Here is a 25,529-nt window from a genome sequence, read left to right as displayed (position 1 = left end):
GCCATGGTTGAATTAAAGGAGATATCGTGTTCTATCTGTCAAAATCACCTCGGTCAGGATGATGGATAGTGGCTCCATCGGGTGCATAATTCCATCTAAAGAGGAAAAATCCTCCTTCATTTTAAAGCAGCAATGCCAATTACAGCTACAGCTCAGGTCTGCTGGGCCGTCCGCTCCTCCGCGCAGAGCTGCCTTTCTGGAACACTGAGCACTGAAACCCGTACTAAACACATTCAGATTGGAGCTTTACCTGACATATTCATGCCCTTCAACAGCCAGTCTCACACCAGTGCGCTCACATACACACAGGTAGTTCTCCAGGGAAACATTGCAACCTGTGAGTGAGCAGTGGTCTGCAGAGGAGGAGGATGCCTTGTAGAGTGGTTTGAATTTTCCATCACCAGCAACTGTTGGAAAAGACGAAAAGTAAACTCCCTAAAAGGCCTTCATTTTACCAGCCAAATCGTGCTTTTATATCTCTGCATAATGCATGCTCATATCAATCCTTAGCCCCCAATAAGCACAGATTAAAGTAGTTGTAGGGATTTTTCTCCTCCCCTGATCCAGTGCATGTTCTTGTAAGAGGGCATATTTAGTATAGGGTCGATGCTGCTGCGGTGACTTCTGCATTAAAGAGATTTCAGACTCAACTATCTGCCATCTTCCTCTGCCGTTTATCTCCCCACAACAGGCCCAACACTCAGCTTCCATGCTCAAAGGCTCATACTGACGAGTATAGCCTACAGTACACAGAAGCATGGGGACACACAATGACAGACACACACAAGCCATACAGCGACTGGGTGTTGCACACTGATAAAGAAGCAATTAAAGCCATCAGATTTCAGTGTTGAGTAAGAATAGCGGTTTATTTACTTATTGGTGCTCCCCTCTGCCTCAGTCACTGGTGACATTGAGAGTTACTTTATTTATCTACTTGGAGAAGTTCTCACTCTGAGCACCACTGAGAATTTGAAGAGCACCCCCGTTTTTATTTACTAATGTTATCTTGAACTTATGGACACTTTCCGTAACTTTTTCTTCATGCCGTGCACACCATCTGCCAGGGTTTTACCTGCAGTGGCATCAGAAGACACAATGACACTGCAATGATCCCCCTGGGAAAACCCTAACAGAGAGAATGACACCTCTCTGTTTAAGTGATGAGCAGGCGTCTGTAGTGTGTAAATGAATTCATAGCTCAGCAGAGGGTACCATACATGTACTGTGCATTTTATTTTTTTTCCTTGAGCAGCAAGTTTGTCCTTTAAGTTGATTTGGTAAATCACAAAATGCAAGTTCACACAGTTATTGATTCAGAGACTGTCCTCACTCCAACCTGCTTAATTGCCAGTTGTTTAAAAAAAGGTTAATGCTAACTGTCTATACAAGTTTGTCACTAATAACTTAGGTAAGGCTAAAATGCTGATTTTGACCCCGAAGTCATACAGCATACTGTGTACTTCACACTGGAAATTCCCTTTTTGAAACCTCACCATTAGTTTTGGCTTCGGCCATGTTGGTTTCATTGATGAGAGAGTGTAATGTTATTACTTAATGCTAGCCTTCTTCAAAGATCCCTCATGGACACAAAAATCAGAGCCTTTACTTGGCCTACAATTTTAAGAAGAATTAACTCTGTTCTCAGACTTTTGCTGTCTGTGAGTTCTTCAGACCATGTCCTTGGTTTTGTGTCCCAGCTGATCTCAGAGCCCTTGGGACAAGATAATTTCCCTCATGCAGTGCTTAGAGCTCTCCACAGTTCTGTTACTTGGCAAAAGAACAGAGCCTGTCACCCATACCTCGTGATTAAATACATCATCATCGGGAAAAGTGAAAATGATATATCTGATGACACTAAATCAGATTTTCGGTTCACGATCATCAGAGTTGTTAAATATGACAGGTGTCTTTGATAATCAGGACATCACTAGTTCATAACAGTCTGATCAGTTTGACTCTCATGGCTTTGTCTTGTAAATTAGATCACTGGTTGTTTTGTGCATTTCCCCATTTTGTGTTCAACAACAGCACTAAATTGGTCCAACCAACATCTGTGTTATTACTGCAGAACTGCTCTACTTTATTTCCTGAAGATGTATTAACTGAGCTCTAATAAGCCAACGTACACATCCAGACTTGTACGTTTCTTTGTATGAAGCACAGCATGCTAAAGAAGGCTGGTAGTGTACCGGGGATGTATATAGGCCAGCAGCCTGGTTCAGCCCTCAGGATATTTTCTGCTCTGTTATTCCAGCATTATATCCTGACAGCCTCAGGCCAATGCAATTTATGGTGAGTGCTGACTCAAGGCCATTCCCAAAGGCTGCCCCAAAACCCCTTCTTAGAATGCACCACTACAAGAATTATACAGTATAAATATATTTATTTAACAAATATAATGGATATAATAAACCTTTAAAATACCAAAGATAGTAATGAATCTCATTAATGTTGAAAATATGTTCCTTGTGCCTAAGAATCTTCTGCTGCACGTATGTTCACAGATTTTTATTTAGGGTGGCTGTGACTCAGGGGGTCGTCAACCAACGGGAAGGTCGGTGGCTCGATTCCTGGTTACTCCAGTCTGCATGGCAAAGTGTCTTTAGGCAACTTACTGAACCCCCAGTTGCCTTTAATATATCCGTCAGACTGTGGTACTTATATAGTGTGTGTTTACTCAGAGTAAAAATGCACTACATAAGTACCAGGATATTTTCCCCATTCCTTATTTTAACTCTCAAATAACTGGAAAAAAAAGAAAAAGAAAAAATGTCATTGTAAAACAAAATGCATGTTCATGCATATAAGTTTCTCAGGCTGACCTCTGTCTTAAATAGTCCACTTCCTGAGTTAAAGTCAGATTAAAAATATTATTTTGTGTGTTTGTTTTTTTTTTTTCCTTTTGTTTTCAACAATAGTGCAATCATATATCCTTCCATCACACCAGCATCTATATGTGCTCTTGAACTATTGCTTTATTAACTATTGGTTTGCAACTATTGGATTCAATCTCAATATGGAAATAAGGTAGTTGATCAATTTATCAAGCAAGATGGCACGTTTCAGATCATGGGAAGCAATTCTGTGGAAAGCTGCAATTAGTTATATGACAAAGTGAGAAAGTCGAGCACATGTGCAGGCTGCTTTTAACTAGATACTAATGTTATTAATATGAAAAAAGCCCATGTAGAAACTCAGCAGTTACAGTAGCTGGCATTACACTTTAGTGTTTCCTGCTTCTGTGCTCTTCTTCTTTTTTTGTCTTTGGAAATGAAAGAATTATTTGAAGCTTTTCGACAGGCAGCTTGAGATAATATACAAAATGTTCAGGTTAGCATGCTAATCAGTTCGCTCTGGCTCATCTCATCTCCTCTCAAAATACCACTTCAAACTTCAAAAGGCATAAGTAGCGGCCAGTCCTTCTCTTGGTCCAGCATGAAGGGATTGTGTTTTCCTTTGTCATGTGAATAAAAAGCCTAAATTGACAATGGCTGAAACTCTTGGAGAGTACCAAAAAGGTGATTCTGTTCATCTGGGCGTATCATTTTCAGTGGGAGAAACGTTTCATCACTCCTCCAAGTGACTTCTTTAGTGTCTTGGAAAGTATCCATTGGAGAGCAGATGAATGAAGTATTAAAGTAGGGTTTGTTTTTAGCCTTTACCCAGTGCTAACGCTTCCCTACACAGTGCTTATGACATCACCTCAGAGCGCCCTGAGGACGAGAGGCGCGGCTCCAATAGCAAGCCAAAACTGTACGTGTTATTGACCCGTTCATCATGCAGGTCTCTGTTTGGAGTTTTTTTCATCCTGCAGTGACTGGCGATGATAAAACAAACACGCCATAAAATAACATAACAGACACACATAACAGTTTAAGACAATTGGGCTAAGAAACAAAAATGTAACCTTTAGGACCTGGACAGAAATGATAGTGCTTACTTAAAGGGGCGATACTTTTTGCCTTTTTCTGCATTACGCATTACATGATTTCTTAAACTTTTGGTTCAAGACTGCTTTATGCAAATGATCTTATTTTTACACAATTAAAAATGCAGTCATTACTTGGTAATTATCCGCACATGCAGAAGTGAAGTGTAAAACTAAATCTTTGGCCTGTGAGTAAAATCCACAGACCAACGAGGCATTCAAAGGCTTGGCTTCAAAAAGCTTCTGTTAGTAGGAAACGGGTGTGTGGGTGGGGTGGTTCCCTGTGTGTATAATCATTATTTGTATTCATGTACATGCCTGTGTGTGTGCCATACATATAATAGAACAGGCAGTCAGAGATAAATGAGAAATGCAAATAAATTCACAGAACTAATTACTCCTTATGAAATCAAGTGAAGGTCAGTCAGGTGTGCTGAAACCTTGGGAGAAAGCATGTGTACAACTTTGTGTGTGTTGCTGAAGTGAAAATAAATAAACAGAGTGAAAAAATGAAATGCAGAATATTATCTACGGAGGATATGTTTTAAAAGATTTTTTAAGTGCTCATATAGTGCACATTTGGTCCTGAATTCTAATGATTGTAATACAAAGTTAGCTTCCTGGTACGATATGTTGCATTCCTTTTGTCTTCATGTTGGGTCTTTGTCACCCTTTTTTATTTTTTTATTTATTTCTGTTGTTAAATTTATTGTCAGTCTGAAGTATAATTTATGGTCGTGTAAATGTGTCCATGGGTTTCTGTTTGGACGCGGATCGGAGACGGGCTTTCACCCACCACAAACACGCTCCAGCGCAGTCCTCCAAAATCCCCACTGCACATTGTTGGACTCTGATGACACGTCACTACTTTAGACTGCAGGCATACGACGGCTCACAGACTGCCTCGCACAAGCATAAAACAAGCATTAGTTATACACTGTAGCAACAGTGATGTCAGATTGGTTTCTGCAGTGCCAAGTTATCAGCTGACTAGCTCGCTTCGTGAGGTACAGCCATAAAATGTATGAGTGCAATGCACAGACAGAGATACCCGTGCTTCTTGGACAGGCTGTATCACATAGCAAGTCATTTTACTTCTTAGATAACAGCATTAAAATATATGTATAACAAATGTGGTGAAGAGCTCCAGTTCCAGGAGGGAAATAAGCAGAAATTAGCTTTCTTTTTTCAAACTACAAGTATCCTTTTGGTTATAAATATATTCTTAAGTTCTTCGTTTCTCCCTGCTAGACTAAATGTTTCCTATTAGAAAGGTACCCTGCACATGTGGGAGCTGCTTGTTGTTTTTAATTGGAGATGCACTGGGCGAATGTTCTCAGCGCCCTGCCAAGTTCTCTCTCCCCGTCTGCTTTGTCCTGCCCAGCCACCCCTGCCCTCCCCTCCGCTCACACTCAGAGACTTCCCAGCTCTTTTAATTTGCCAGGAAGATCTTATTAAGAGCATATACCTCCTCCAGAGAGGTACTCTGGCATCTGCTTGATTAAAATGATGGATGGCGATGGGGATATGCTGTCTCAGAGAAATTGTAAGGCTCAGAGAGGCATTTTGTCTTTCCAGGCCTCTCAGGTCACCCTCTGTCTGCCTCCTCCACACTGGTGAAATTTTGGCATCACTGAAGGCGCCAATGGCCTGAGGCTAATGTAGCACCGCTCGAATGCCAAGAGTCTGCTCAGTGGTTGGTTGGCCACTAATAGCTGTCAAGTGTGACATCAGTTAACTGATCCCAAAGCTTTTCAATTGTTTTCAAGCAGCTTCGGGGTCAAGAAAGCAACAGGGCAATAAAATACATGCTCACAGTGCAACCAGAGGAACCGCAGAGCAATTCTCCTACAACATCATTTAGGCAATATACTAGTTTATATTCCTTTTATGGATATTCAGATGGATTTTTGTTAACATAATTTGTTATAGTAAGAAATGTTTCACCTTTTACAGCAATGCTGAAAGCCACATGTCAGGAGTCACAAGTGCTGATGTACTGTGAACCATGTTTCACTTGTCACATTCACAAGACAGTGCAGTCCAAAATATCCTGAGCTGAAGCCAATCAAAAAACAATACTGCCTATGACAGTGCATATAAACATTTATGCAATCATGTGGAAAAACTGACTACATCCTATGACGAAGCATCTTGTGGAACCACCTGTGACTTCATGCAATCATTTTCTGTATCAGTCTGTCGCATCATTGTGTTCAGTTGGGGTGTTGTTTAGTTCATTGACACTTGTGGCCACTCATTTATACGCAGCTCACGTAAGTTCTGACCACAGCATTTGAATTTTGACAAAACCTCGATTCTTTTCTTTGTCAGCCTTTCTGTTGTAGATTAGCTGCTGTAGTCAGGTCGATGTTGCTGAGCCAGTGTTAGCCAAGCTGTAGCTTCTGCACATTGGACTGTACAGGGTGGGCCATTTATATGGATACAGCGTAATAACATGGGAATGATTGGTGATATTAAAGTCCTGTTTGTGGCACATTAGTATATGTGAGGGGGCAAACTCCTCAAGATGGGTGCTGACCATGGTGGCCATTTAGAAGTCGGCCATCTTGGATACAACTTTTGTTTTTTCAATAGGAAGAGGGCCATGTGACACATCAAACTTATTGGTAATGTCACAAGAAAAACAATGGTGTGCTTGGTTTCAACGTAACTTTATTCTTTCATGAGTGGTGGCTTGGTGGCTGTTTATGTTCCTCCCTCTGCTAATCCCACAGCTGCATGTGACACTATCCACTCGGCCATAGCCCGGTTACAGACTCAGCACCCGAGTGCCTTCATGGTGATCTCGGGTGACTTCAACCATGTATCACTGGACAATACACTACCAACATTCAGACAATATGTGGACTGTCCCACCAGGGGAGAGAAAATTTTAGACCTTCTGTATGTTAATGTCAAGGATGCATACAGCTCCTCCTCCCTCCCCCCACTTGGTAGGTCAGATCATAACCTGATTCAACTCACCCCACGCTATGTGCCAATTGTGAGGAGGGAACCTGTGACCACGAGGAGCATTAGGAGGTGGTCAGAGGAGGCCTTAGCGGAACTACAGGGCTGTTTCGAGGTGACCGACTGGGAAACACTCTGTGAGCCTCACGCCAAGGACATCAATGGGCTTACTGAGTGTATCACAGACTACATAACTTTCTGCACCGACTCCATTGTTCCAGCTTAGACTGTCCATTGTTACCCAAATAACAAGCCGTGGGTGACCAAGGACATCAAAGCTCTCCTCAATGACAAGAAGAGGGCAACAAACAGGACTTTAATATCACCAACCATTCCCATGTTATTACGGTGTATCCATATAAATGGCCCACCCTGTGGTATACTTACAGAGGAGGAATAGAGAAAAGTTCAGTGTCACCTCGGTGACTACAAGGTGTCTGTGGCTGTAAAACTAGGCCAGGTCATTATCCCTCTACCACCGTGCTTAACAGCTGGTGTAAGGTGTTTGTGATGACATGTTGTGATTTTTGCCAAACATGTTGCAACTATGCAAACCTAAATTGCATAGTTGTCACTGTTCTTTTTAGAGAGAACAGACTTTCTCCTGGCAGCCCTTCCAAACAGTCATATTTGTTCAGTCTTCTTCAAACTGTAGGAAGATAAGGTTATTATTTAAAACAACAACATTATTATGTTCTTTTATGTAGCCGACCTATATACTGCAAGTTACTGTAAAAATGCAGATTTGGGTGAACATAAGGTTTCCCAACAGAACATTATAGTGTAAAAACATTACTTTTAGTTGGTTTTAATGGTGATTGTTACACATAAACACCAGAGAATATTAGACCGAAAATGGTGACAAACATATTTTAATCTTGGTGAAAATTCAGTTTTTATCTTCTATCCAACTTTATTTGAGACATGAGATCTGATAGCACAGTCCACAGGTACAGTGTATTTTTAGCAGGCACCTTGATATCAGTTGTGTTATAAGTCATTTTATTCTAGAGTGTACAAAGGGAATCTGGTATGCAAAATAAAAAGGGATAATCTTTCTGCTAAAACCCTTCCCATCATGAGCATCGTTGTTTCATGTGCAAAGTATTCCCTGGCAGCCACAGTCACTGTGGGAAAGTCCTTTGTGAAAATGATCCCTGTGTGCCATGTCAGTCTTGCTGAGAGACTGTCTGCCTGCTGCAGGGCTGCAGAGGTGCAGTACATGTTTGAAATAATCAGGGGAATTCTCCTAACCTGGCTGCTCCTGGCCTTCCACCACACTAAGGTCAGAATAAAGTTAATACATGATCTGGAGCCCACTGTCTATCAAAGCTGTCTACTTTTACACAACTTTTTTATCAGCTGAGTAACTTTGCTACCTTTTTACCAAAAAGAACTAAATTTATTTTGTTTGATGACCACAGCTCCCATTTTATATTCCAATAAAGTCTAAACAATATTAGCAAAAGGAAGTGTTGCATACCGTAAAAAACATTAACAAACCAACAGAATGAAGTGGGCCAAATTGCTTTTGTCTTATAAGAAGTATCAACAATATCTTTACAAATACCATCTTACCTCAATTATGAACCTCTAAATGCTCAGTACAATGTTGCTTTATGTCTGTGCAACCTGCAATCAACTGTGCAATCATTATCTTTCTCACTGAAACCTGAGTGCTAAAAATCTACCTGCAGTGACTTCTCCTCTTGGCAGATGGATGGAACGAGCAGCCAAATAGCTTATTGCTGTTGTCACCAAAGCTAAATTGAGGTAGATCGAGTTTGTTGTGTCAAAGAGCTTTTGTCAGTTGTTCGACAACAACGTGAGCCCCATGTTGCCCGGTCAGCTGCTCAAGGATAGCTTATAGTTGTTAAGCTAACAGCGGGATCAGCGCTCACAGTGATCTGTAACTACTAAAACGCTTTTTGGTATTAAACTACAACACGTGTCTGCAGTCAGCCTTTAAATGAATAAGGTGCACCTGTTGGCATTTTATTGTTTTTATAAAAGCATTGAATGAGCAGCCAATAACACTGCTGTAGCTTTATTCCCAGCATATAAACATTTGCTGACAAGAGTTGAAGATGACTGTCTTATTAAAAATTCAAAAACTGTGTCTTTTGTGATCTAAATTTCTCAGATGAAAATGCATTTTTCTTTCTAGATCTCTGTATAACATCCTGAAAAGGAGGATGTGTATCCAGCCCCATCTGCTCCTCGTTACGTTACTTGCTAATCAGTGTTATTAGTCCACAGCATATGGAAACTGTCTCACCAAATGGAGTACATACTGACTTTTCTAAGCAGGAAAATATCAGTGCAAACTGATTTAAAAGCTCACATATACAGCAACATACATCCATAGCAGGAAACTGATTGAAGTGTTAAATTCACTGAAGTGGAAAAATCAGTTTTGTGTGCAACTTGAACTGCCTCTGAGATGAACAGTGAAATGTTTCACTCCACGGCCAACCTCTCCTCCATCGCACCACATTCAGTATTTATTTGAACTGGTATAACATTACTGTGGCATCTTGGTGCCTCAGTTTGAGCCAGGCGTTAATTACCTGCAGGCTAACTGTACAATACTGTACTATACAAAATCAGCAATGAACTTTGTGGAATCACACAAGAAGCTGAAGCAGGTTTATACTTAGCTATGGGTAGGTCAGCCCTGTATCATATCACTCCAGTTCTTCATTAATAATCTGTCATATCCTGTATGGACTTTTTAAAAACAGCCCCACTGTGCATTCCTGCTTGTCAGCTGCATTAGATATCTCTGTCAGTTGCAGCACTACCATGTTTTCCTTAAAGACACACACAGCCTGGTGGACGATGGGCTCAACTGCTTGTTTTGAGTTTTATTGTATGCAACATGCTGCTTATTTTCTAAATCAAGAGTAAAATAGACCATGATGCTCTGCGTCAGGGTGCCTACAGCGCCTCTGTTCATCTGGTTTCAAATCAGGTAAGATGGTTGTGGTTCAAACATTCAGTTCAAGGCTTTAAAAACAGCAAACAGGAAACAAATGAGGCTACATCCATCACTTCAATACAGTCTATGGTTAAAGATGCTAATATCCACCATCACTGCTTTGTTTGATTTTTCTGTGTGTTACATATAGACAGCTACTGATTAGCGATAATATCTCCTGATGTGATTGAGGCATGCTGATGATTTCCTGCCGTAGTTGTCAGAAAAGCTTCCTCAGCTCTGGGACTCACCTTCTCATCTATTCACTTTACTGTTGACTCAGTTCGGTGTAAATTGAAAATACTGTTCACCTAATAATGATGCAGTTTTCCTTCTTGACAAAACCTCCATGGATTCCATTTAAGACACCTTTTAGGGCAAAGTATTTCCATTTGAGGGTGAAGAAAATCCACTTCCTCAGCTGAATGAAGTGAAAGCGAATTACTTTAACGTTCAGCTAAGAGCCTGAGCTGAGCTCAACATTAGAGGTTGTCTGAGGTGCAGAGTGTGAAGCTGTTAAGCTTAAGCGAAGTGATGGACTGTCATATTAGGAAAAATGTTTCAGTGAGTGAGGCCCACCTCAATGTGATATTTTTTTATAACGCTGCCATTTTGGCTATTTAAATAAAAAAAATTATAGTTTTATCTGATTATGGTTTTTCGTGCATTTGTGTTTTTGTATAGTGTTGGGTTACTCTTCTTCCTGCCAAAGAGCTGATGTAAAGAAGGAGCAAGGCAGAGTGATTGACAGCAGTGGTCAGATGACACATCTCTGTACAGTATTAGGCTGTATGTAAACAGTCTCTGACTGACAGCTGGTCAGCTGTAGCACAATGCAGTCTCCTCTTGTGTTTCAGTGATGCAATAACAATTCCATCCTATCCTATTCTAACAAATGTTAATACAAAATATTTCTCTTTGAGTCACAGCGGACTGAGCTGTAGAGTTTAAAAACAGTAATTTTCTCCTCTCAAGTTTGTGCCTCTTTTACTGCACTCGCAGAGCACATGCATGAATATCAGGTGTCTTGGGAGGAGTGCAAAATCCATAACCAGCTTTGCTCTATTGTCATGGAAAATGTCAAAGATTCAGTTCTCTGTAGTCGTTAGCGGGAACAAAATCATCTGAGACAAGATGCTGTAGAGGTTATTCGGTTTCAGACTGTATATTTCAGTCGTCTGACACATAAATACAAAGCCTTTCCAAACTCTCTCAGCTTCCTGGGGAAACTGCAAATAACTTTCTAGTGTTGTGTTCAGATTAAATCTGTAGGAGAGCTGCAACTAATCGATGCAAATCATGGCAGATATGCATCCGCTCCAGTTGAAAATATTTTAACCTCAGCAAAAAATTTACATGGTACTATGAGCTGGATTCTCCTGAGACCACCTTATACCAGCCAGAGATGCAGGTCAAGCTTATTGTCACCATTTGTGAGCAGCGGGAGCTGTATGATTCTTTTAAATAGAGACAGGAGCAAAGGACAGAGCTTTAAGAAAATAAAATGTAGTGGGACTTCCTGGTAAGTTCTGAGAATCTGTTACTGGTGGATATTATGGGAAGGTGCGAAAACATCAAAAAAAAAAGAAAGAAAGAAAAGAAAGCCCAGGTGGCTGTAGTTACGCTTATATCATAAACTGTGTAGTTATCAGCGAATGCATTTATCAGTATATTGCACAATAATTTAAGTAAAATACTATGAATACATAAACACTACAAAAAGTGTAGCAGGAATTTTGGAAAATCTGTTAGTGATCATGTTTATTATCACATTATTTTCACTGAAAAATCCTTAAAGAGGCACCAAAATTCAGAGGTCTACTTCAATGAACTGTCTGAAGCCCGGCAGGTGACTGGCAGCCAGAACCCTAAAAATACATGACTGTCGTTCTTAATATAATTTGAACATGTAAGTTATAAAGATTGTAACCTTCGTGTCAACTCTGACCAACAACTTAAACCCAACCGGATTGACTGAATGACCCACTGAACGATCTACTGAACGGTGGAGGACATGAACGAAACAGGAGGGGTAAAGAAGAAATTTCCTACAGTTTTGCTTTGGACCTGATTGTAACCATGTCTGTTTCTGCTGTAAAGCTGGACATTTAAACATCTAGGATTGACTCACTTTGGAGCCAGCCCCAAGTGGCCACTAATGGAATTGCAGTTTTTTGTCCGTTTTGCGTTGGATCCGTGCTTTGCTCCTGTGTACCCCCCTGTTGCCAGCAGAAACCATGACAAATGCCTGGTCTCATTTGCTTTCTGTGTGGAGCAGAGAAGCTGTTTGTTGATGTTGAAAATCTTGCAGCAGCTTTGAGGCATCTTGGCTGTCACCTCTCTTTCGTTCCCTGGGGTTTTCATTTTATATGTGTCACCGCAGTATCTTTCCTTCCCTCCTCACAACTCATTCTAAGCTCTTTATTTTAGGCTGTCATGGCACAGTGAGCTCGTCAAAGTGCGAGCTAAAATGTTAGAAGCATCTGCATCATGGTCTTTCAGAGTGTAACACAGGGTCTTCTCAGGTTGTAGGGTTTTCATGATACAAGGGTTTCAAGCTCAATACTAAGGAGAATACTCACTACTTGTAATCATTTTTAATACCGCAGGGAAGAAAATGTCAAAGATTAAAGAAACATTTTTTTAAATAAACACTAGAACAGTACAAACAATATCAGTGACAACCATATTTTGATGTAGTGAACAATACATGAATGTAACTTTCAAGTTTATGTCAAATATTTAAGATTTTCTAAAGTACTGATGAAAAATAGACAAAAATATTTTAGGTATCTAGTTTCACTCAGATAATGTAGCAGTAAGTGAGTATGCTGTATACTGCTGAGGCTCACAGCAGGAACGTAATGTAAATTGATTCAACTTTATAAATTTGGTCATTTATAATCTTGACCTTTTAACTTTAGACTTGTGCTTTTATTTGAATCTCTTCTGTGTGACTTTGAAATGAATGAAAACATGTAGTGAAACTTGAGGATGTTATTGAGAAGTTATCTTGGACTGCTGTTCACAGAAATCATCCAAACCTCTGTGGAGAAAAGCCAAAATGTTATATGCTGACAGGCACCAAGGAAATTATAGCAATGTTAAATTAGATGTTAAATTTGAGCAGTGGTTTTATTTGCAAACTAACTGAGGCAATCTAAATGAAAAAAAAAGATTTAAGTTTAGCTTTAAGTGACAAATCATCAGGACTCGACGGTATGCTGCCCTTTACTTTGCTTCATGCTGAATTGTTGAAGAATAGTGAACAGAGCTGTACCAGAGTTGGTGCTTGTTAACCTGCTGTGTTGAAATGATTTCAGCTTTTTGCAGTTTCTGTCGGCGTGCTGATGTAATTATCAGATAAAGAATCTTCTTTTAGCTGGAGGTAATGTCTGTTTTGTATATTGTTTCATATCAATGTATATCAAAACTCTCCTGTTTGTAGAGCTTTGATGATTATGTTTATGCTGTTAGCATATTTTTGTATTAAAAAGAAGGTAATCAAAGTAATGGTTTCCTAATTGATTTGTGTATGTATACTACTTCTTGGATGGAGCATACATTTTTCATTACTTCCACTCAGTAACAGCAACTTCTATCAGCATGCCCTGCACTCTTGTGGGGTGAAAGATGTGCAATGCCTGATACTGAAAACAGAAAAAAATCCTTCAAGGTTTGATAGTTTTGTAGCTGAAGGTTCAAGCAAACTTCCAGAACCTTATTTTCTGTTATTTACTCATGAAATTGTACCCTTGTTTTTATGCTGAAACATCTCTGCAATGATGTTTTTAATAAAAAATTACAGATTAGAATTCTAAATAATTGAAGTTTATTGTATGAGAAAAGCTCAAGTAGGTGTGTAAAACTGTCCTTCCTCGGGGGCACGGACAGAGGTGTGGAATGGGATTTTCAGCCTGTGATTTTATTACATTTGGTCTGTAATTTGGCAGGATTGTGATCTGACTGCATCGAGCGTGTCAGATTCATAGCTGGACTGGCTTTTGCCCGGTGGCCGCTGGCGATTGGGCCGATGGATTTTTTTTTATTTATTTATTTTTTAGAAGGGTATATATAATGAAAGGTGTTGGATTGGCCAATTGGTCATGATCGACTCTGGGCTGGACCAATTACAGCCGAGGAGCCGGATGCACCCTCCCCTTGTTTAGCAATCTTAGACGAACTAAAGAAAATGGAGAACAAAAAAGGAAAGGAGGTGTTTATGAAAATATCACTAAATCTGCCATTTATTAATTTTAATATTAATTAATGATCATGTCTCACCTCTAGTGTTCTTGGTCTTAATTTAAGGTTTCACCATGTGTTGTAGATAGTTCAGGAGGTTAACTTCGACCAAGCAGTCTTTTGTTTCCGCTATGTACTGTTTAAAATCCAGAATAGGAGGATGATGGTGTAGGTTTAAGTTTATTAGATTGATACATTTAAACCAACAAGGCAGTGTAAATCAAAGCAGTTGTTTTCATGCAAAGGCTTTATGGTTTTTCCTATAGCGATTGACAGATCACGTGACTTTCACGCATTGCATTCCGGGAACTCGTGGCAAAACAGTACCGCATCAAATGCAAGCATTTGCAGCACCGCAAAACGTTCATTCTCTGGTTCCAATACCTTCTTGGTTTTCTTTGCCGCACAAAAAGGAATGTACAAAACTAAGGAGAACAATGCCGGACCGTCAAAGACAGACTCGACGAAAAAGGCAAAGAAAAAAGATACCAGGAAAAAATCAAAGGAGTGAAAGGGTCAGACCCTTACATGCACACAGAGTGGACAAAAGACGTTAGCGTGCTGCCCAACTTTCACCACGCTCAGATTTATAATTATACGGTTCTTGGAGTGAGTGCATACACTCATGAAGTTTAGTAACTTCAGGTCACTGCAACAAGCCCAGGTACAGTTTACCGACGGATGGGTACAGGACCTTGAAATGCACCGTAGAACGAAGACCATCGCCAAAGGTAAGTTTACCAGTCTCACAAATCGTCACAGAAATACACATTCGTTAACCGTTTATTAATATAACCTTTGAGCTCAACGATAATTAATTAGTAGTGGAAATAATTTCTGATACGCATTACAGAACTGTAGCAGTGACAATAATGTTGTATGTTGTAATCGCACTGGACAATTAGTGATACAAAACAACTGTTTATCCTGTGAATAAAAGTATATGTTTTTGTCAATGTACCATGGTAATAACAGAAGCGAAAACACAATATTGTGTCAGGACAATTCACTATTTATGCACAATAAATAAAGGAGCATAGCACGACAATTTCTGTTCAGCGCCAGACTTGCTTGTAACCTATATCACCAATTATGTTAAGAAAATGACGTATTAACTACTACAAAACACTGACCTTTGTGGGAATGCTTGGAGCAGACTAACATGTGAGCTGGAGTGTTCTGAGACGTTATATTTGGTATATCCAGACCATCCGTCGGCTCTTACTTGAAACATGGCTTAAAAAATTCTCCTCAACGACGTAATCCGATAAAAAAAAAAAACGATCTCTTTACCTGTCGGCTTCCCGTGGCTGTCATGCGACCGCTATTGCAGTTAATAATACAACAGCTTCTTGCCATTTTTGGGTTTCTTTTTTTATCGCTGTGTAACTGAGTTCAATTGAAAGCCATGCGGCGCTCAAGTGAAAGCCTCTTGCCACAAGTTCCCCCAGAATCCTTTGCGGTTTTACCCTGAATGACGTCACATTGAAGGTTCCTGGTGGGCCGGTCTCTAGTCAAAATGCCCGGCCGATTTTTTGTCCCAGTCCAGCCCTGGTCAGATTATGTGTGCTTGGTAGGAGCCTTTTTCCGTCACAATGCATTTTACCGGCAGTGAAATTGCATCGCCCTCGCTCTCGTTCACACAGATCCATGACGAGGAATTCTGTGGTAGGATTAGTCATGCAGTGGCCCCGCCATACTTACATTAGAGCTGGATTTCACTGTGTTTGAATTTCATGGGGGGAAAACCTTACAACCTGAAGGTTTGTGGAATGAGCAGTGAAAATCTGACAGAGCCAGGCTGAGACTTGTCTGTATCATGTCCAGGAGTGCTGACGTGTGTTTGTCTGTCGTTTTTACAGAGGACCAGATACCGCACGGCTTCCCCACCATAGACATGGGGCCCCAGCTGAAGGTTGTGGAAAGAACGCGCACGGCTACAATGCTGTGTGCAGCCAGCGGAAACCCCGATCCAGAGATCTACTGGTTCAAAGATTTCCTGCCTGTGGATATTAGTAGCAGCAATGGGCGCATTAAGCAGCTGCGATCAGGTAAAGCACTCATCTCAGTCGGTTCACACACAGATCTCCGTTAAGCAATAAGAGGCACGTTACATGGAATTCTTCAGGCGTTAATCATTCATTTTCAATTAGTAGAAAACCTGTTGAAAAGGTGCAGCCGTGAATCCACATATCATAATAACACTGCACTGTCTGTGCAATATTACATTTATATGTATTGATTGAGAGTCCATTTATGTTTTCACCAACAAGAGGGATGTACTAAGAAGTGTGTTAGTGAGATACACTGAACCCAAAGTCAGAGTTGTCAGTATCATGGCTCTCCTCTCATCTGGTCAGAGCACCATGCTAACTTGTATTGGCTATGCAGACGTGACAAGCACCAGATTTTTCTTATACTCTTAAGTGAAGCGTATGAATTCTGTGTTGAATGAATGCATTTTAAACATCCAACCTTGAGCCATGTCTTACTAATATACCAAAGGAAGTTGTAATAAAGTTACAGATAAATACAAATACATTTACTCTGTACTCTTATATATAATATAATCATATATATAATCTTTAAAAAAATAAATAAATAATGGATCCAGCCCTATTTTAAGTGACGCAGAGGGAAAAACTGCTTCTCAGGCCTTTTGGAAATCTGCTGTGACGCTTCAATTGCAAGTATTGTCTCGAGTAGATGCAATCAGTTCCAGCAGCCCCGTCGGAGCTGGAACATGATGCAGACTTTGAGATACTGACATAGTCTCAGAGGAACAAGCCTGAAGTAGGCAACATTCAGTTGCTCCATTTTGACAGAGGAAGAGTGAAACTGAAGCAGCAGAGAAAGTTGATGAGCGCTGCTGTAAAACCAGTTATCTCTAACTGGGGTTTTAGGTTTGGTTGAGCGACTATAAGCAAAGAAAGTCTGGCTGAGTGGTACACCTCTCTGAGCTTGGTTTCTGTCCAAAACCAAAGTTTTTCTTCAAAAATTTTGATTAAGCCAGCTTTTCTTTTAATTTGATAGTTTTAGATAGTAATTTTTAATATGTTTATGTATATTATTTGGTTCATTTAATAATTCATTCAGATATTAGCACCCAGCCCTGTCAGTGTCACACTGTTAGTGTTGAACACTCTGTTTTACTGGATATAATAAGTCTCTTCATGGGATTTGGTTTGTGTTTACATGCAGAAAACATTTACGGAATCATGACCATAGCACAGATGACTGATCAAAAAAATTACATAAAAAGATAACAACACTTAAGGTGAAGTGGTAAGCGACAACTGAAATTGCTAAGAGTAAAGTACACATTAAGCAAATGATGGAGGCTAACGTTTCCTACTTTGAACAGAACCTCATAGATTCAGTAATTACCTGAGCAGCACCTGTGCAGGATTATTGGCGTGCCAAGAGTGCTCAAGACCCCACAGACGGTGATGAATGTTAAAGCACAGGCAGCCCTGTAAAGCAGCTCAGTGAGGAGGCTGCCAGCATCCAAAGAAGCAGATAGTGCATCTCATTCCACCAATCCAGGCTGAGCAGCTCACAGCAGAGCTGGATGGCTGCTGGCTGAGTAACCGAGCCCTGCGCAACCTATCAGCTGGGCTTTCTGCTCACTTTCTGAGAGAAAATAGAAATGTTTGAGTCTTGCCAAAACTCGTAAGCACCTACGCATCGTTGGATCGGGTGTTCAGGTTCAAACATCCCTCCCAGCTTTGCAGCAATGCTAAGAAGCAGATTTCCCATCGCAGAGGGCCCGGGGCCCCTCTTGAGGCTGCTTGCATCTCAATACAGGCTGGAGACGAAAGGCTGACAGACATGCTCTGGGATATCGCTGGCACTGAAGTTCACCCCCAGGATTTTCCCAAGTCACAGTCAGGGCCTCAGGTAGGGACAAAAATGCTGTATATTATTAACTGAACAGCACGGCAATTTGTTTCAATTTGGTTCATAGAGCCCCACTGTCACATGGAGTCCCTCTGCAGTCGAGCACAGATGGCTTCCTTCCTTTATTGGAAGAATCAGAGTTATCCAATGGCACGCCAGGAAAGTGAAACAGATAAAGTCAGCCCCTCAGAATTATTCAATTTATTTGTTTCAATAGCTTTCATTATAAAGAGGAGTCCTTTTAAATGCCTTTGATCCATTTCAAACTTTAATAGCTTCATCCTTTTTTCAATCTGAGGCCTTTGCTCTGTTTGAAGAAAAACAATGTAAAAATCTTCTGCACAGCTTTTTCCTGCCAATGTTTCAATAAAAGATGTAAAACCAACGAGGGACAAAGTTTCAGGATGAGATCTGGCTGTCTGGGGGGAACAATGAGACCCCAGAGAAGAGGAGCAATGCGACAGCCCGACAGTAAACTTGGGGTGTAACATTCACCTCCGAATGACCACAAATCTGTGACTCAGCTGAACACTACTGCGAGTCACTGAAAACCTCCGAGACCATAATGGACCACATTTTAGAAATCAGAAAGAAATCAACTATTTAATTTGTAGGTGAGACTTCACTAGCAAGGACCACAACCTTCATACTTATTACTGATAATGTTGTATGTAAACATGACAGATAAATGAGAAGCAACACTTCAGGGACTGGCTGCTGCTTAGGTAACAACTTAAAGGAACTGTTTGAGGTGTGATCCTGCTCATGACATGTGAAGATCCCACTTCAGTTATTTTTGCTGCCAGATGTTCTTAAACTGGTACTTTAGTCATGTAGAACTGAAGTTTCAGAATGGTGAAGCACTCGCAAGATACGGGTTTTAAAGAAAGAGAAATCCAAGCAAAGATTATCTGACATTTTTTTCTTTGGATCAAGCTTACAGTACACAGAATATAATTCTTCTGAATATTTCCAACTATTCCATCCTCAGTCTGGGAGGTTCTTCAACATCTTGGGAAGACGAGTAAGATGAAATAGTTGATAATGTTGTAATTGATCTGAATTCAGTGAAGACGCAATAATTCAGTGTGCAGCTGTTTTTGCTGAACCCCCAGAGACAGCAGTGACGCAGCCAACAGCAGCACATTGCACACCAAAGGCCTTTCTCAGAATCTTCTCTTCACACCAAACGTGAAATAAATTTTCCACGTGGTGCAAAAAGAGAGAAGTTTTAGAATAAGTGAGTGATTTCTGAAAATGTTGAAAATACGATAGATTGTCCTCTTCAAAAACGTTCCAACAAGAGGTGAAACTTCATGTTTGTTATGAACTGACTATTAAAAGGCAAAAACCAACTTAAAACTTTGCTTAACTTCTACTGTGACTAAAAAATCCTGGATAAGGATGAGAAAACTACAGACTTTGAAGTCTACAGGTTAAAACAAAATCATCGTTGTTATTTGGTCAGATATTGCTCCCTGATGCTGGACTCAGCCTGCAGCGTATCAGCCATTACGGTCACATCAGGATAATGTAGGGCAGTTGTTCAAGTTGAGAATGACAGTGGGCCTTGTGCATAGCAGCAGATGTTTTATCCACCAGGGAGGGGAAAGACGACCATGACAGAATTATTTTCTGTCTTCTGCTATGATTCCTTCAATTCTGTGAGTTTGAGAAATTAGGCACCAACAAGAGAGAACCACAAGCCATTAGTTTTCCTGTTTTTGTGTTTTTCCTGCCACCCAGCTATGTGCACCTATAAAAACGTAAGGAGTAAGCTGTGAACACAGCCAGCAACACATCCCTGTAGTATCTGTCTAGCCAGCCTCGGGAGCAAGATGTAGTCTGTTTTGTCTCTAGATTTTATGACTCTGTAATCGCCTGATCTGACTCAGCGACCACCTCAACAGATAAAAATGTTATGTAGTGTGAAACCAGCATTGCTACTCTGCATTGCAAGAAAACCGATATATAAAATCAATGTCAGCCCCCTCTAACAGCCAGTCACATGATATGTTGGGTTTTTTTGCTTCATCCTGCTTGGAAAAGGAAACTGAAACAAAGCTGGAGGATTTTACTTCACACAGTTTCATACAAGGACTCTGCGATGTTGATGTTCTCAGCTGATATATGGAGATGGTGGACTCTACTTCAGAAACAAAATAATCCTTCCAATCCAGACATTGTGAAAATATAATAAAATCGTATTATTTTTCACAATGACGCCCTGAATCTGTCATAACACCCCGACTTCCTGCTGCAGTGGGATACATCCAGCTGTCAAGCAGCTGTGAGAGGGAAGTCATGGCAGGTCTCGGTAATGTCCAGCCCCGCTTTCTGGAAGCTGCTGATGTCTCCTTTATCAGCTCCCGGGGGCCACACAGCTTCCAGGGCTCCTCTTCTGCTCTTTCTCACCACCTGTATCTGACACTTTGTTTTCCTGTCAAAGCGGCTTGGTTTATTATCCAGATCAGGAGAATCTGCATAGTAACCATCCCTCTCTCTTCCATTTGTTGCATATGACCTAATATGCTCAAATGGTTCCTTTTACTTACACCAGTAAATTACAGAAGCACCGAATGAACAGCAGCAGGGCTGAACAATTAATATTATGTAAATAGGAATTTGAGTGTTGTGTTTGAATAACAACAAGCTGTAATTTTAATTATAACTGAACTCTCCTTAACAGCGTCTTAACCAGCTTTAGGGGGTGAAGATGAGGTTCATGTAGCTGTTGACCCAAAATTTCATTCACCTACAATAACAGTTTGCTCAACTGCAGCTTATTAAATTTAATTATCTCCATTAAAAGAGGAACTCTTGGCAGCTGTCTGCTTCATAAGCTCTCTGCAGGCCAGAATCTTTCATGTTATTAGTATTATTTAGCATTAAAGATGGTTTTAACAAAGTGGAAAGTCCACTCTGCAGATTCATGTGTGCATTTAGATAAGATAAGATAAGATAAGATGGCCTTTATTAGTCCCACAGGTGGGAAATTTGTTTTGTTACAGCAAAAGTGCAAAGTTATGTAGCAGAAATTAGAAAACACTGGAATGCAATAAAGTACAATAAAATAAAATAAAATACTATATACAATAGAATAAAATAGAAATACTAATACTATATACAACTGAGTAGGAAAATACAAAAACACAACTTCGTCAGAAGAAGAATTGCACATATAGCAGTCTTATTGCACATGTGTGTGTTTGATCAGCTGCAAAAGTCTTTATTGTAGAGTCTGACAGCAGTGGGGAGGAAAGACCTGCGAAATCTCTCCGTCCCACACCGTGGGTGCCGCAGTCTCCCACTGAAGGAGCTGCTCAGTGCCGTCACAGTCTTATGCATGGGGTGGGAGATGTTGTCCCACAGGGATGACAGCTTAGCCACCATTCTCCTGTCACTCACCACCTCCACTGGGTCCAGAGGGCATCCTAGAACAGAGCTGGCCCTTCGGATCAGCCTGTTCAGTCTCTTCCTGTCCCCAGCAGAGATGCTGCCCCCCCAGCAGACCACACCATAAAAGATGGCTGAGGCCACCACAGAGTCATAGAAGGTCTTCAGGAGTGGGCCCTCCACTACAAACGACCTGAGTCTCTGCAGCAGGTACAGCCTGCTCTGCCCTTTCCTGTAGAGGGCGTCTGAGTTATGAGTCCAGTCCAGTTTGTTGTTCAGATGAACACCAAGGTACCTGTAGCTGTCCACAGCCTCGATGTCCATACCTTGGATGTTCAGTGGTTGCAGTGGAGGATGTTTGTGCCTGCGGAAGTCTACCACCAGCTCCTTGGTTTTACTGGCATTGATCTGGAGGTAGTTCAGCTGGCACCAGTCCACAAAGTCTTGAGTCAGTCCTCTGTACTACTTGTCGTCCCCATCAGTGATGAGGCCGACTATTGCAGAGTCATCAGAGAACTTCTGCAGGAAGCACTGGGTGGAGTTGTGGGAGAAGTCTGCAGTGTAGATGGTGAAGAGGAACGGAGCCAGAACCGTTCCCTGTGGGGCCCCCGTACTGCAGACGACCCTGTCCGACACACAGCCCTGAGTCCTCACATACTGTGGTTTCTCCGACAATTTAGTGTGCTCGTAGCCTTCTTATATGTCTGTGATGCAATAATGATTTTAACTATCAGACAGCTCCAAAGGCTATTATACCTATAATCATAGGCTGTATATAAAAGATGGACACTGCCATTTTGGTACCACCATCTTAGCTTTATGAAACCAGACACGAGCGATAATTTCTTCAGTTCTGAGAAAATGACTTCCAATTGCAACATAGTGTTCTTTTAAATACGAAAAAGTGTTTACTGAGGTCATGGATCTAACGAGCAGTGGGGTCATTTTTTGTTTGGCCACTAGAAAGAAAACAGATTATGTACTGGTTTCATTTTACAGACCCAGAACCAACTTTTACACCACGAAGTGAAAAGAGCGCATCTTTTGTACTTAACCAGGAGGGTTTGTGTGCTTCTTAAAAATAGAAATACTTAATCTCTCCTGAAATAAATAGGACTAATACAACCTGGGGATACCAAAATAACTCAAAACTCTTCAGGGTTGAATTATAGCCAGAAAGTGGAATAATTAGTCATCGGCAACCAAACTTTAAGCAAGGAATTATTGATTGAACCTTCACATTAAAACTGCTGAAACTGGCCTAAGCAGTCATTAGAAGTGTGAGCTGTTAGTTATCAAGCTTTATATAATGTTATCAGACAGTGACACACTTATTTACAGCCATGCATTTGTGATCATTAATACATTTGTTGAAGTGTACGTTATTATCTTTTATTACCTATCGTATGAAAATGATATCTAAACTGAGCTTAAGGGGAGACACTAAAGAAGAACAGGATGAAAATATATTTGATGAAACCACTAAACCAATTTCTGCTTAGGGAATTTTGGAAATCTCTATCATTTTAAAAGTTTTTAAAAAAGCAAGAAAAAATCTAATTTTATGAATAAATTGCTCCATGGATCAGCCTCTGAAAACATTCTTCTGTAAAAACCTTCAGAAAACAGAAGGAAACAAAAGTGTAGATTGGCGACTTCAAGTGGGAGGAAAAAGGCTCTTTGAGAGTAGACATGGACTGGCTGACCCCTGAAATCCTCTAAGACTACGAGCCACATTCACACCATATATTCATACATACTCTTATACTTTATTAAATACACTTTAAGCACTACCTCTTATCCATAGACACTTATTTTGGAATCACTAATTAACATAACAGGGACGTCTTTGTACTGTGGTGGTTAGCCAGGACACCTGGAGGACATGCATGCAGGTACAGGTAGAACATGCAAAAGCCATGCAGAGAAGCATCTCGCTATGAGGTCATTCACATGTGAGGGAAGCAAAACTGTCTCAACATTAAATAAAGAGAGAAGGAAAGTACAAACATACGACATTTTCACCACCATGTCTCCCTTTAATTGATGACGTTTCTTTATAAAAGAAGGCGATCTTAATCTTTGTCTCTGCCTTGACTGTAATATTTAAAGCATGACATTTAATTTATAGAAAATAATGTCAGTAAAACACAGAAGCATCCATACTGGGAGAAACAAATCTCAGATCATTCAGTTGTTCCGCCCTGAGCGCTGCACACAGAAAACACTGATGAGCATTTAGATGACCCAAATAAAGTGACAAGTGCTATAAAAATACATCTGTAGTATGCTAATGCACTGTGCTAATTATGAAGCTAGCACAGTTCTCAGCCACTGAGACAGCAACGTAACAGAACATTTTAGGACGCATGAAGGTTTCTGTGCATTGCATCAGAAGGCGAGCAGGCCGTGTTCTGCAGGAGAACATGTTGTTGGTGAATGAGGGTCAAGTGTTTGATAGCTTGGTGCTTTCAGGGAAAAGCAGGTGTGGGGTTTTATGATGAGTAGCTTTATGATCACAACAGGAAGCCAGCTCTGTGGCGCAAATAGCCAGGTGTGCAACTCAAATAAGTACCGTGTTACAGTAAATAAGTAGATGCACAAATGACAGACTGCCAGTCGGAGCTGTGTGAAGATGCATTACTGAAACTGTTTGTGCTTTCCAGATCTCGTGGGGAAAATAAATCACGTGTCTAGTGAAGAAAATGGTTTTCACTCAGAAAACATTTTCCACAGTTGTCATTTATGAAATTGGTTTTGGTTGAAAATAAACATTCAGTTTATTTCTCCCTCTGTGCCAACACTTGAACTTATTCAGCATTGAATAATATCAGAAATATTTACAGAGATGATGTTTTTTGAATAGGGAGAGCCTAGCTTCCTCGTATCTGTTTGCTCTCCTGCCTTCTTGTCTTTCTGCTTCACTTCTTCTCTTTATACTAATGCTTATCTTTAATCTTATTTGCATTCAAATTACCTCACAGGTGGTACACCAATAAGAGGTAAGAATGCTGGCTACAGAAAAACATCTACTCATCCTCCCTTTCTCCTTCGTCGCCTTCATCCTTCTCTCCACCTCGATGTGTCCCCATTTCCAGCCCTCTGTCCTTTTGCCTGTTCCAACACTTTCTTTGCCTTCAGCACAAAACCGTGCACAGGTGTGTATGGTCGTGAAAGAGGCGGGTAAAAAGCTTTCAAATTCAGAAAACCAGGAAATATTAATGCTTGTCTGCTGAGCTTCATGAGTACTTATTTTGGTTGAAGTCTCACTTTAAATTTTGGTGCAGCTGAACAGTGTTGAGTTTGCCAGTCCTATAAAACAGAGTTGGACTTTTTTTTTTTATCAAATGCAAAATAATGCCATTTTGATATAATATGCAATCATTTTTATTTTGCTACTACTTACTGTACACATGCAAGAAGGAAGAGTTCACCTTCAGAATGAGAATGCAGCACTGACGACAAGCTGCAGCTGCTTTCTATCAAACAGCTGTTTTACTCCATTTTCATGGTGTCGTGTTATCAGAGTGGAAGCAAGGACAGTGGCGTGCAGAGGAGTCACTAAAATGTAGATTCATATTTTAAACAGTGCCTAACAATTATTATTTACCCTCCAAAAGAAATGAAGAATTGGACCTGAAGTATCTCAAAAGGAACTGTTTAAAGTTCTGCGTCTCTTTTTCATTCTGTCAACCTGAAAGTGCAACAATTTGTGTCAATCACCATGAATTTTCTAATGAGTTCTCCCCACTGCAGTGAGACTGTGCTCGCATTGATTAGCATAAGACATTTTCGACCCCTTATCTGGGACCAGGTCTTAGTGGCACAGATGCCCAGACCTTCATCTCTCCTGCCACCACTGAGGCATCTCTCAGTTTGTCCAGCCTGGATCTCGTCCAGGTTGGACATGGCCAAGGCACCCAGGAGGTATTGTGCTCAGATGCCCAAATCTTAGCGAGCCCTTTCGATGTGTAAGAGCAGTGGCTGCACTCTGAGGTCTTCACCCTCTCTCTGACAAACAGAAAGACGCCGTTTTCTTCATCTGCTCTTCTTTCGGTGACTACCCTCAGCTCATGGCCACAAATCAGGGTAGTAAAGCAGACC

At 40.7% G+C, this 25,529-nt stretch overlaps 1 protein-coding gene across 11 annotated transcripts in view; it reads left to right on the top strand.

The window, feature by feature from the left end:
* The window catches only part of ptprfa (protein tyrosine phosphatase receptor type Fa), a 335,895-nt gene that overhangs the window by 166,465 nt on the left and 143,901 nt on the right, over window positions 1-25,529 (top strand). For all 11 annotated transcript variants that reach the window (XM_039598488.1, XM_039598487.1, XM_039598496.1 and 8 more), the window contains one exon: window positions 15,992-16,180. In XM_039598488.1, coding sequence (XP_039454422.1) covers window positions 15,992-16,180 — 189 coding nt within the window. The remainder of the gene's footprint in view (window positions 1-15,991; window positions 16,181-25,529) is intronic.

This window comes from Oreochromis aureus, linkage group 15 (genome assembly GCF_013358895.1).
Source record: "Oreochromis aureus strain Israel breed Guangdong linkage group 15, ZZ_aureus, whole genome shotgun sequence".
Lineage (NCBI taxonomy): Eukaryota > Metazoa > Chordata > Actinopteri > Cichliformes > Cichlidae > Oreochromis > Oreochromis aureus.
The sequence above is the reverse complement of the archived record's forward strand: the minus strand, read 5'-3'. Positions and strand labels throughout refer to the sequence as shown.